Below are 12,310 nucleotides of genomic sequence, written 5' to 3' on the forward strand. Positions count from 1 at the left end.
CGGACTGCTGTTTGTACAGGTCTACAGCTCATAGCACTGAATATTCAGCAGGAGCTTGTTCTGCCCAAAGATAACATTCTTAAGATTCTATAAGTGATCTGCAAAAATAAGACATTTCTTCCTCTTTGGAAACCTCCTCGGTATGCAGTCGTAAAGGACGCGAGGCTGAAAGTGGAGCCCCTATGTATATACAGCAGAAGACAGGCGACAACTTTCACAAAATCACAACGTGGGAAATCTTTCTGGCTTTGGTAAATATGGAAAGTATGACATTTAAATGACAACAGTACGGTGAACCTTTATAAGCCGCATCAGCCAAATATTCCCCTGTCACAAGGGTGACGGGTTAATCTATTTGGCCGCACTGCTCAGCTATAACGTATACATTAAAGGGGTTATCCAAGCCTGGAAATGCCTGGGCTCCTCACACTGATTCTACTTACCTGGCCCCCCGCGCCGCTCCTGTACCTGCACTGGCCGCCGCTGCTGTTTCTCCCTGTGCGCAGATGAAAACAACCGGTAGTGGTGGGGCAGGGCAGCAAATGGCAGGCAGTGACGGGAATGAGCCTCCCGAGCATCACCCACGATGCTACTGGCTGACCCCCCACCCGGACACCAGATGTTTTCATTCATGCACAGGGTGAAGCAGCAGCGGTGGCCGTGCGGGGACCAGAAGCAGCGCGGGAAGCCAGGTAAGTAGTAGAATCAGTGTGAGGAGCCCAGCCCCTTTAAAGCAGGCATCCTCAAACTGCAGCCCTCCAGCTGTTGCAAAACTACAACTCCCAGCATGCCCGAACAGCCTACAGGTATCAGCCTACAGCAGGGCATTGTGGGAGTTGTAGTTTTACAACAGCTGGAGGGCCGAAGTTTGAGGATGCCTGCTTTAAAGATTTACAATCTGATATGGTACAGGGTGGCTCATTAAAAATAGCCTGTCTCCAGTGATATGACCAGATGAATGAGCGAGCGGAGAGTTTTTTTGTTTTTTGTTTTTAACACAAAAGATGCTGACAGTGGTCCCCGTTCAGGTCTCTGCAACTTTGGGCAGGTCGGATTATGTCGGCTAATACTGCAGTGATGCTTCAGAAGAAAAAATGTCCTGCTCTTTCCGAAAAGATGGGACAACATGCCGCAACTTACGGGACTCACTGGCCGGGTTCATGAACTGTTTACGGAGGAGCGGACTGTGAGCGAGGGGTTATGGCCGCCACGCTCCCAAGACTGTGTCCACGTGTGATTTTTATCTCGGGGGGGAAAATTTTAACCAGAAAGTGTCCACTAACAATCCACAGTCCTCTGGAGCAGGCATCCTCAAACCGCGGCCCTCCAGCTGTTGTAAAACTACAACTCCCACAATGCCCTGCTGTAGGCGGATACCTGTAGGCTGTTCGGGCATGCTGGGATTTGTAGTTTTGCAACAGCTGGAGGGCCGACAGTTTGAGGATGCCTGCTCTGGAGGACCCGAAGGAGAACATCACAAACACCATCCGCAGCATCACAAGCAGTGTCAGCCGACATAATCCGACCTGCCCAAAGATGCAGAGATGTGAACGGGGACCACTGTCAGCGACACTTTGTGACTTGTGGGTAAATAAAAAAATATATAAATCCACATCCTATAAATTCCACATTCATCTTGTCACACTATCGCTGGAGGCAGGCTACTTTTTTGTGGACCACCCGGTAGATACACAGCTGTATAGTGGTGAACTGAAAGGCCAAGCAAGCTACCTGCATTAAGCTCTCTGTACACATCACATCCAGTTCTAAGAAATGAGGCTCCAGAATTGTTCTATCATAGAGAACACACACATTTATAGTAGACAGATGTGTCCGGACACGATTTCATAACCTGTAAATACGGATACCTGCGGCAGACAGTACGACGACATACCTGTTCTGGATTAAAGCAATGACTTGAGAATAAGTCTTCCCAATAACACTCTCCCCATTCACCTTGATGATTCTATCCCCTAGGAACACAAAAAGAAAAGTATCACAAACTTCAGCCGGTCACGAGAGGTAATGACAAAAACCGCTCCCATTATATTGCATCAGAAGAGGAGATCATAAAAATGCAAATAATAAATAATTTTAATAATGCACATTACTACTACTACTCCCACTAAGAATGATAATACTGACTATATTACAACACAATATTAAAAAGGGTTTTACTGATGACTAGGGATGAGCAAACTTGTGTTTTAAGTTCGGCGTACAAGGTTCGGGTTATCTAAGAATTCCTTAGATTTCGCTACCACGGACCATAACGGAATTCTTAGATAACTCAAACCTTGTACGCCGAACTTGAAACATAAGTTCGCTCATCCCTACTGATGACCTGTCCTCTGGATAGGTCATCGTTATCTGATCGGTTGGGGTGCAACACCTGGGACCCCTGCCGATGAGATGCTTGGGAAGGCACCTGCACTCCTGTGAGGGCCGCCTTCTCTCAGCTTTTCCTAAGCTAGTGACATCACGTTCATTGTTCACGTGGCCCGGGAGCAGCGCAACCCCATTCACGAGTGCGATACCAAGCATGGCCACTATACAATGTACGGCACTGTGCTTGGTGAGCGGAGAGAAGGTAGCAGCACCCACAGGAGAGCCGATGCCGGGGGGTCCTGGGTGTCTGTCCCCACCAATCAGATAATGACGGCCTATCCAGAGGATAGGTCATCAGTAGAAAAATTAAATAAATAAAAAACTTGTAAAACAATTGTAAACATAATATAAAGTAATAAATCACCTGTGCACAAGCCGGCTCCATTTGCTGGTCCGCCTTCCTTAACTTGTTTCACAAATATGGTGTCCATTGGCTCCAACCGGTTTCTGGGTCTTCCTAAGGAATAAAAAAAAAAGTAGACGTTCATAGTAAAAGACTAAGACACACACAACTTTATTTGACATCTTATAATTAAAGGAGTTTTCCAGGATTTACATATTGATGGCCTATCCTAAGAATAAGTCATAAAAATGAGATGGGCGGATGTCCGAATCCCAGGCCTAAGTGAATGGGGGTGAGCTGCAATACCAAGCACAACCACTATACAATGTATGGCGCTGTGCTTGGTAAGCTGCAAGGAGTCCACCTCCTCAAACAGCTGATCAGCGGGGGGGCTGGGGGTCTTCATACTGAGGATAAGTCAATATATAAACCCTGGAGAACCTTGTACCGGAAAATATTCTAGGAAAAATACGTCTACGAATCTCATTCAGAACTTTAGTTACAAAAAAAAAAAAAAAAAAAAGAAGATATATGTTATGTTATCTTTGTAGCAGGCTGACAACTAATCAGACAGTGGGGGCAGAGTAGTCACACCTTCTATACTATAAAATAAGGATTTTATGCACTCATTTTAGACATTAAGCCCAGTGACCACAAGTCTTTTTTTTTTTTACAAACCAATGCATCTAAAACAAAAAGGTGAGCCAACTAGGCAAAAATCTTAATAAAATCATTCCATTGTTTTAGGTCTACAGCTTCTATGCAAACCAATGTTTCCATGGTAACAGACTACAATTAAACAAAGTGTAGTCTGATCCTGCCATTAGACTGCTATCTATTAGTCCTCTGCATTTTGCTAACCTACAAAATGTAATTTTGTAAGAATTAGGGAACTGGTGGAAGAGAATGAGGGAACACAGTACCCAGAATCCTTTTTTTTTTATTTTTTTTTATCAGTTATCATGGAGACATACATCTGCGTCAGGACTTCAGATAAAAAAAAGTTGGAAAATTTAAGTTAAATCTTTTTTGCTTCATTTTCTCATTTTCTAACTTGGACCTTTGTTTTAAGGCTACTTTTACACTCGTGTTTTGTGCGGATCCATTCAGATAATACAACCGTACGGATCCGTTCGTATCATCTTTAAACATAGCCAAGACGGATCCGTCTTGAACACTATTCAAAGTCAATGAAGGACGGATCAGTTTTCTATTGTGCCAGATTGTGTCAGAGAAAACGGATCTGTCCTGGCACACAATGTAAGTCAATGGGGACGGATCAGTTTTCACTCAGTTTCATCAGACGGACACCAAAAAGATTAAAGCAACTTGGCTAAGGAGGCCAGTTAAAGAGGTTGTCCCTTTAAGACAACATATCCTCCATCAAGAGATGCTCTCAGGTCTGAATAAAGTGGCCATTACGCACGCACGCTGCTCCCATAGAGGTGAATGGAGGGGCGGACACGCATACAAGTCCATTCAAATGGAGAGCATAGTCCTGCAGTGGGCAGACCTCAACCAATCAAGACACTTTATGCTCTATCCTATCAATAGGGGATACGTTGTCTTAATTACACACACATATATATATGTTTTGAGTCTTCAGCTCTTATGCAGTCCCATGTGTCTCCATGCTTACATCCGCCATTACAGTCTTGCATGTGTCCCCTACTTCCAGAGTAGATGAAGGTGGATGGAGTGGAGAAAGCCTCAAAAATATCCAATCCCAGGTTTCTTGAGGTCAGTGCAGAGTGCTGGCAAGAACAGCGCAAACACTTAAGTCTACCGCGAAATAATTTCAGGTTAACTACTCTATCAAGAGTCAACTGACCCATGAGGAAGAGTTAATTATTTAATAAAAGTTCCGTCTTTTTCATCCATTCCCATGTTCTCATCTGTAAGGCACGGTCACTGCAATTTTCAACGCCGCATTGACTCGTATGCTCGGATAGGCAAACGCAGATCAGATTTCAATGAATTCTCAGTCATTTAGATCAGTACAGGGTCCAAAACACACCAGGTTCAGGGGGTTACATGAATTTTTGGAGAGTGTATAAGGCTGTAAAGTACATGGATGTAGTAAGAGTCCAGCTCTTCCACCTTCGGTCTAGAAGGTATCTTTTGAAGGTGCACCTGTCCTCTGCTCATTACTGATCACTAATAGGATGCCATTATTTATACCACTTCAGGAGGTCACATTGAAGGGACCCCATCTCCCGATTATGTTCTATGGTTTCCCCTTTCATCTGTCAGGTCCTCGACAGATCAATAACAATAAGACGGTAATGAGGCCTCTACTTCCCTTCATGGATTCTCCAATTGGTGGAACATAATGCAAATAAAAATAACTAAGACTAGAACAACATATCTAAACCCATAAGAAAGCACAAGATTATAGGCACAACAGTCCCTGTACTTACAATTTATTGCAGGTGGACACTATTTCTTATTCAATAACTGCTGCGGAACCTCTGAGTATGGAGAAGGTGTCAATCAACAAACATCTCTACTTCTTTCTTTGTAAAGGGCTTGTTTGCCTTAGACAACCCCTATTAACATGCTCGAAAGATCTGATAATGGTATAACATATCTTATAATATATATAATACTATAATCGTATAATACATATATAATTAACGGGGCCGTGGGCATTCTTGTACTGTCCAGCAAGGTCGGATCTTTTGAGGACATATATCAAATTAGCCTTATCCTCTGCTTTGTTGCCAGTCATCCATAGCAGAATGTGTGGCCAGGAAACTATGCACCCAGCAACCCGCCTGAACTCCCACCTGTCCTAAGCTGCTGGAGGTGCAGTCACTGGCGTACAACTTAGTAGAGTCCACTGTGTTTAGGAAGCTGATGCTGTGTGCTCAGTCCATACCAAAATTGTTATTCAATTTCGATACCATAAAAGTATTGCGATACTCTATACCACGCGAAAAAAATAAACGCAAAAAAATCCTTGTGCATTACCCATTTTATACGTCCAACCCATAATAAAACAGCCCTAGTGGTAAATTCTGTGTATTTTTTTTTTTCTGTTACGGCATTCACCGCATAGGAGATATTTTCTAATATTTTAATAATTCTGACTTTGACGTGGCGATATGTAATATATTTTTTAAATTGTGTTTATATTTTTATATGTAAAATTAAAATTACTAACCAATAGCCCCCTTAGGGGCTAGAACCCTTGTTCTATTCACCCCCAATGGAGCTCTATTAGGGTGAACAGGACTTTACACTCTCCCTGCTCCCCTGTGCTTTGTGCACACAGCAGCAGGGAGCTGACCATGGCAGCCCAGGCTTCAGCAGTTTCCTGGCTGCCATGGTAACTGATCAGAGCTCTGATCAGAAGCTGCCATTGCACCACCAATGGATGAGGAGGGGGGGGGGCAGGGTGCACTGCGCCACCAATGACTACAATACTAGGGGGAGTCAGGGAGAGATAGGTGCATACTGTGGATGAGGGGGGCCAGCAATTAATATAAATACTGAGAAGAGGGGGAGTAGGAGGGGAGGGACTGGCCACTGTGCCACCAATGAATAATTTACGCCTGAATACAAATGTAGGCTGCGGGTGCAGCCATATCACATACCCGGCATCTGACTGCACGCTGCAATCCGCCGCAATTAACCCCTCCGGTGCCACACCTGATTAGTTAATTGCTGCGGTTCGCAGCGCGCAGTCATAGAGGCCGGGTATGTGATATGGCTGCACCCGCAGCCTACATTTGCTATTCAGGCATAGATTATATTCATTGGTGGCACAGTGGCCAGTCCCTCCCCTCCTACTCCTCTCTGTACTCATTGTTGGCAGCAGCAGCCACACACAGTGGGGAGGGAGGGACTCTTTCTCCGCTGTGGCGGCTCAGGATAACAGTGTGCGCTGAGTGGCGCGTGCCATGCTCTCTTAGTAATACTAGGCTGCGCAGCAGCCTAGTATCGGTAAACAGCAAATCCCGGTATTAAATCGATCCAGGTACAAAAGTATAGATTGGGTATCGATAATTCAATACCCGGTACAACACTACATCAGAGAATGTGGGCTGCTCTTTGAAATGGTCTCTGTGAGGCAAGGTGCACACCACCGTCGACACCTGGAGCACCAATTATGGCCAGGGATAGTACATGTTAATGTTTTGAGCGCCAACGCAGCACCACAGCAACAAGGCCAGGTCCTATTGACATCTCCACTTTTGTGTCCGCCTGGTTTCCCCACCAGGCATTTATCCACATGCATCATGTTAGTCTAAATCAGGCATGCTCAACCTGCTGCCCTCCAGCTGTTGCAAAACTACAACTCCCAGCATGCTCGAACAGCCTACAGCCATCAGCCTACAGCAGGGCATTGTGGGAGTTGTAGTTTTACAACAGCTGGAGGGCCAGCAGGTTGAGCATGCCTGGTCTAAATGGACATCCACCTATTCCCAAAAGAAAAACAGGACAGAGCATTGCTTTCAGTCCTTCTCCCTCCTGTGTAAAGTGAAGCGTTGCCATGCAGTCTTAGAACTAATGGGCCTTGGTGAGATAAGACACACACAGGATCAATTGCTAATTTGCAAATGAGCCTGTTCCGAGTCCATGGACTTCTGGGCAGGCAGACTGGAACAATGGCTGAAAATGGACTAGTTACCCATCGGTGTACTGTCGGAGAGGGTAATTAGTGCGGCAGGTGGCGTCACACCCAAGTGGACAAAATTATCCTCTGCAAGTGTACAAAACAACCTTTGCCAATATGAACGAGGCATAGATGCATGTGGATTTTAATCCTTTGAGGAATGAACGATTTTCAGTTTTTGCGATGATCTTTAGTTTTTATTGATACCATTTTGGAGTGTGCTTGCTTGACTTAATGATCACTTTTTACTCATTTATATTTTTTGGGTTGTGAAGAGTTAAAAAAATGGCGAATAGGCCATTTTTTTTGATAATTTTTTTTACCATTACGCCATATGAAACAAATATTTTTATATTTTTAATAGTACAGGCAATTTGGGACACAATGATGCCCATGTTTATTTTTATTTTAGTTAGAGAAAGGGTGGATTTTTTTTATTTTTTATAATAGTCAAAAAAAAATCCCTTTTTTGTTTACTTTTTACTTAAGTCCCCCTAGATGACTAGAATATGCAGTCATTAGATTGCAATTTAATGCAACGAATTGTAGAAGCAATGTCCTGATGTAGTCCTGCCACCTGCAGAGCTCCATAGGAATTACAGCTCTAAAGGCCCTGGTTTCCTCAGAGACAAGCGCTTTCACAGACATCCAACAGCTCCTCTGATCGCCGCACGGGGAAGCTGTTCAGGACTCGGGAGCGCAGAACTCCCAGGTTTTCTATTCTCAGATACAGTAGTCACATTTGACCAAAGCTGCTGAATGTTAAAGGGGTTGTCTGAGTTCAGGGCTGAACCCGCCGGACATAAGCTCCCCTTCACTCCTTTAGCATGTAGGATAGGAAGCATCAGAACATTTATTTGCTCCGATGTTCCCCTTGCCCACCTGCTGCATCGCAAGGCCTGTTTGTTGCGAGGCCGATGATGTACTGCGCTTCACAACATTGTGCTAGGCCGAGACTTCCGCCTAGCAGAGAGCTCTGTGACATCACCAACTCAAGTGGGCGATGTATAGCGCTGTTCTGGGTGGTTTTAGAGGCGGGTAAGTTGTGATTTTTTTTATGCATGAAAATACAGTGTAGGGAAACTATAAAATCCATTTTTTTGTTTGTTTTTTCCAAATATTTTTTATTTATTTTTTTTAAGCAAAAAATAACCCACCACAGCCAGATGTTGCGTGCGGGCCAATAGGAAACATTATTTTAAGATTTTTTTTAAAAAAATTTTTGTCCCATGGCTCTTTCTTTAAAGCGCAACATGGTGCTTTTTTAGGGGATTTCCTATAGACTTCTATATAGGAGGAAAAAAAAAAAATGTTGTGCGACTAGCACAAAAACGGATTGTAATAAAATTCAAGTGTGGAAGCACCACCATTCAGGTGTCATTTACATACGGTAACCATCCACTGATGCGCGCTATGCACAGAATATATGAGGGTGCACAGTCTACAGCCTGTGCGGTGTGCTGGACCCCACTAAACCCCAGATGAAAATGTCCCCTTCCCGGATTTTATAATGCGACTTTATAACTCTTACAAACTCATGCCAAAATATCACAATTACGGTATCTACAAGGCCACCGCTCTGCGGCCACACCGCATTCCCAAGATGCCGGACTATTCTTAACTGCAGCATTTCTGACATAGGTAACATGACAGACCCTCAGCTCATTAACAGGAATGTCATGTACTTGGAAACAGTATCTTATTACAGCCGGAGACTCAAATACATTTACATTAATCTCAGACTGAAAACAAGCAGATGCCAATAAATACCAGATGGATCGGGGCCCGGGGGTCCAAAGGTAATCCATGTGCTGCTATATGGTGCCCATACTATCCAGGAGAAGGAGAATACCTTAATACAGCATGGCACAGAGAGTATGAATCTGGAGGCATATGGAAGCACCGTATGGTGGATCACTACTGCACAGATCAATAACATGTCTGTGTGCACAGGGCCCAAGGGTGCGCTACAATCTCTTCTCCCCGGGAGTATCTACAAACTGAGCATAAAGCTAGGCACCATGTCCCACGAGATGGGGTTAAATGGCATAATTCCTGCAACTCGTGCCCAAAAAACAAGTTTCCCTTCAATTTTAAGAACTTGAACATGGTCCAAATAGTGGGGACTGCCCCAAGTCCCCCTGCAGATTATTCCAATCATAGCGAAATATTAAGGTCATCACCAGGATTTTAGCATGACTAGGTGGTGATCCAGTGTCCAGCGCTGGCGCGGCCATTTACGTCAGGCCCATACAAATGAATGGGAGCCAGTGGCCGGTCATGCATGTTGCGCTCCCATTCACTTCTATGGGGAGAGCGCTGGTGGTGGCCGGACCAGAGTCCTCCAGCCACCACTTTGAAGGCTCCATTCTCGATATAGGTGCAAGTCCCAGCAGTGGGACCCACTCCTATAAGACAATGGGGGAATATCATAGCTATATGCCCCCATTGTCTGAGAGGAGACAACTCCTTTAACGCTGGGAGCATTAAGTACCTATGACCTGGCTGGCGGCCCCAGGAACCTTCCAGATTCCTGAATTCAACTGTACTGCCATCCTGAGGGAACTGGAGTAAGACCACAGAATGTGGCAGCCTCTGGGGAGGTATTTTGGTTCCGCTGGGGCATGATTTTGTGCAGCACTATGGTATTTGTTTCTTCCTAGGCGGTATACTGTGCAGCACTGTGGTACTTGGTTCTTCCTAGGCGGTATACTGTGCAGCACTGTGGTATTTGTTTCTTCCTAGGCGGTATACTGTGCAGCACTGTGGTATTTGTTCCTTCCTAGGCGGTATACAGTGCAGCACTGTGGTATTTGTTTCTTCCTAGGACGTATACAGTGCAGCACTGTGGTATTGGTTTCTTCCTAGGACGTATACAGTGCAGCACTGTGGTATTGGTTTCTTCCTAGGCAGTATACTGTGCAGCACTGTGGTATATGGTTCTTCCTAGGCGGTATACTGTGCAGCACTGTGGTATTTGTTTCTTCCTAGGCGGTATACAGTGCAGCACTGTGGTATTTGTTTCTTCCTAGGCGGTATACAGTGCAGCACTGTGGTATTTGTTTCTTCCTAGGCAGTATACAGTGCAGCACTGTGGTATTTGTTTCTTCCTAGGCAGTATACAGTGCAGCACTGTGGTATTTGTTTCTTCCTAGGCAGTATACAGTGCAGCACTGTGGTATTTGTTTCTTCCTAGGACGTATACAGTGCAGCACTGTGGTATTGGTTTCTTCCTAGGCAGTATACTGTGCAGCACTGTGGTATTTGGTTCTTCCTAGGCGGTATACAGTGCAGCACTGTGGTATTTGTTTCTTCCTAGGCAGTATACAGTGCAGCACTGTGGTATTTGGTTCTTCCTAGGACGTATACAGTGCAGCACTGTGGTATTTGGTTCTTCCTAGGCAGTATACTGTGCAGCACTGTGGTATTTGTTTCTTCCTAGGCGGTATACAGTGCAGCACTGTGGTATTTGTTTCTTCCTAGGCAGTATACAGTGCAGCACTGTGGTATTTGGTTCTTCCTAGGCAGTATACTGTGCAGCACTGTGGTATTTGTTTCTTCCTAGGCAGTATACAGTGCAGCACTGTGGTATTTGTTTCTTCCTAGGCGGTATACTGTGCAGCACTGTGGTATTTGGTTCTTCCTAGGCAGTTTACAGTGCAGCACTGTGGTATTTGTTTCTTCCTAGGCAGTATACAGTGCAGCACTGTGGTATTTGTTTCTTCCTAGGACGTATACAGTGCAGCACTGTGGTATTTGGTTCTTCCTAGGCAGTATACTGTGCAGCACTGTGGTATTTGTTTCTTCCTAGGCAGTATACTGTGCAGCACTGTGGTATTTGTTTCTTCCTAGGCGGTATACTGTGCAGCACTGTGGTATTTGTTTCTTCCTAGGCGGTATACTGTGCAGCACTGTGGTATTTGTTTCTTCCTAGGCGGTATACTGTGCAGCACTGTGGTATTTGTTTCTTCCTAGGCGGTATACTGTGCAGCACTGTGGTATTTGTTTCTTCCTAGGCGGTATACTGTGCAGCACTGTGGTATTTGGTTCTTTCCTAGGTAGTATACTGTGCAGCACTGTGGTATTTGTTTCTTCCTAGGCAGTATACTGTGCAGCACAGATATTTGCCTCTGCTGGAGCGGTATTTTGTACTGCAATACGGTAATGTTGGCCCCTCCTTCTGTCAATTCAACATAGGGGCCACTATTCGTTTTTTCCATGGCCACCTAAGGTTCCCATTCCGGCCCTGCGTGTCAGACAACGTAGACATTGCAAAGCCGAATATGCAACATAAGGAAGAAATGTAAATTTACAGTTCTGTACGACTAGGGGATGTCACAGAGGTGTAGTCAATTTGTGCAGTCTGCCATCACTGTACTGTGGAGGCTGAGAGAAATATGTTACAGCTGTATTTCTAGTAATTTTTGAAAATTACATCCCTAATTAAACCTACAATATAAAAGTGATCCATATAGGAATTTTTAAACTCATTCAGAAACCTGTGCAGTCATTCGCCCAAACTTCCACTAGATGGCGCTTCAGTCCCAACAATAATTGTAGAAAAAAAAAATATATAAATAAATATATATATATACACATACATACATACATACATACACACAATAGGGTTAAAAGATCATTTTGCCCTCCATTTTCTTAAGGAAACACAGACCACCCTGTTCGCTGACCACTTGGGTGGAGTGAGACAATGGAATTAAAGCGGCTATGGGGCATATGGATGTCAGGAGGGGTGCCATAGTCAGGACTACTCCTCTATTAGGGCTCATTCAGACGGCTGTATGCTGTCTGCAAAAAAACAGATTGCATTCCGTTTTGCTGATCCATAGAGCCGTGCAATGGAAGAAAAGGGCCCCAAAGAAGTGAATGGGACGGCATCTAATCTGCAAAAAACTGATCTGCATTTTTGCGGACAGCATACGGCCGTCTGAATGAGCCCT

At 44.5% G+C, this 12,310-nt stretch overlaps 1 protein-coding gene across 1 annotated transcript in view; it reads right to left on the reverse strand.

Annotated features, from left to right (window-relative positions):
- The window catches only part of ARHGAP21 (Rho GTPase activating protein 21), a 149,284-nt gene that overhangs the window by 68,409 nt on the left and 68,565 nt on the right, over positions 1 to 12,310 (reverse strand). Inside the window, 2 exon segments of the mRNA XM_044295259.1 lie at positions 1,895 to 1,973; positions 2,753 to 2,845. Coding sequence (XP_044151194.1) covers positions 1,895 to 1,973; positions 2,753 to 2,845 — 172 coding nt within the window.

This window comes from Bufo gargarizans, chromosome 5, assembly GCF_014858855.1.
Source record: "Bufo gargarizans isolate SCDJY-AF-19 chromosome 5, ASM1485885v1, whole genome shotgun sequence".
NCBI classification, from domain to species: Eukaryota; Metazoa; Chordata; class Amphibia; order Anura; family Bufonidae; genus Bufo; species Bufo gargarizans.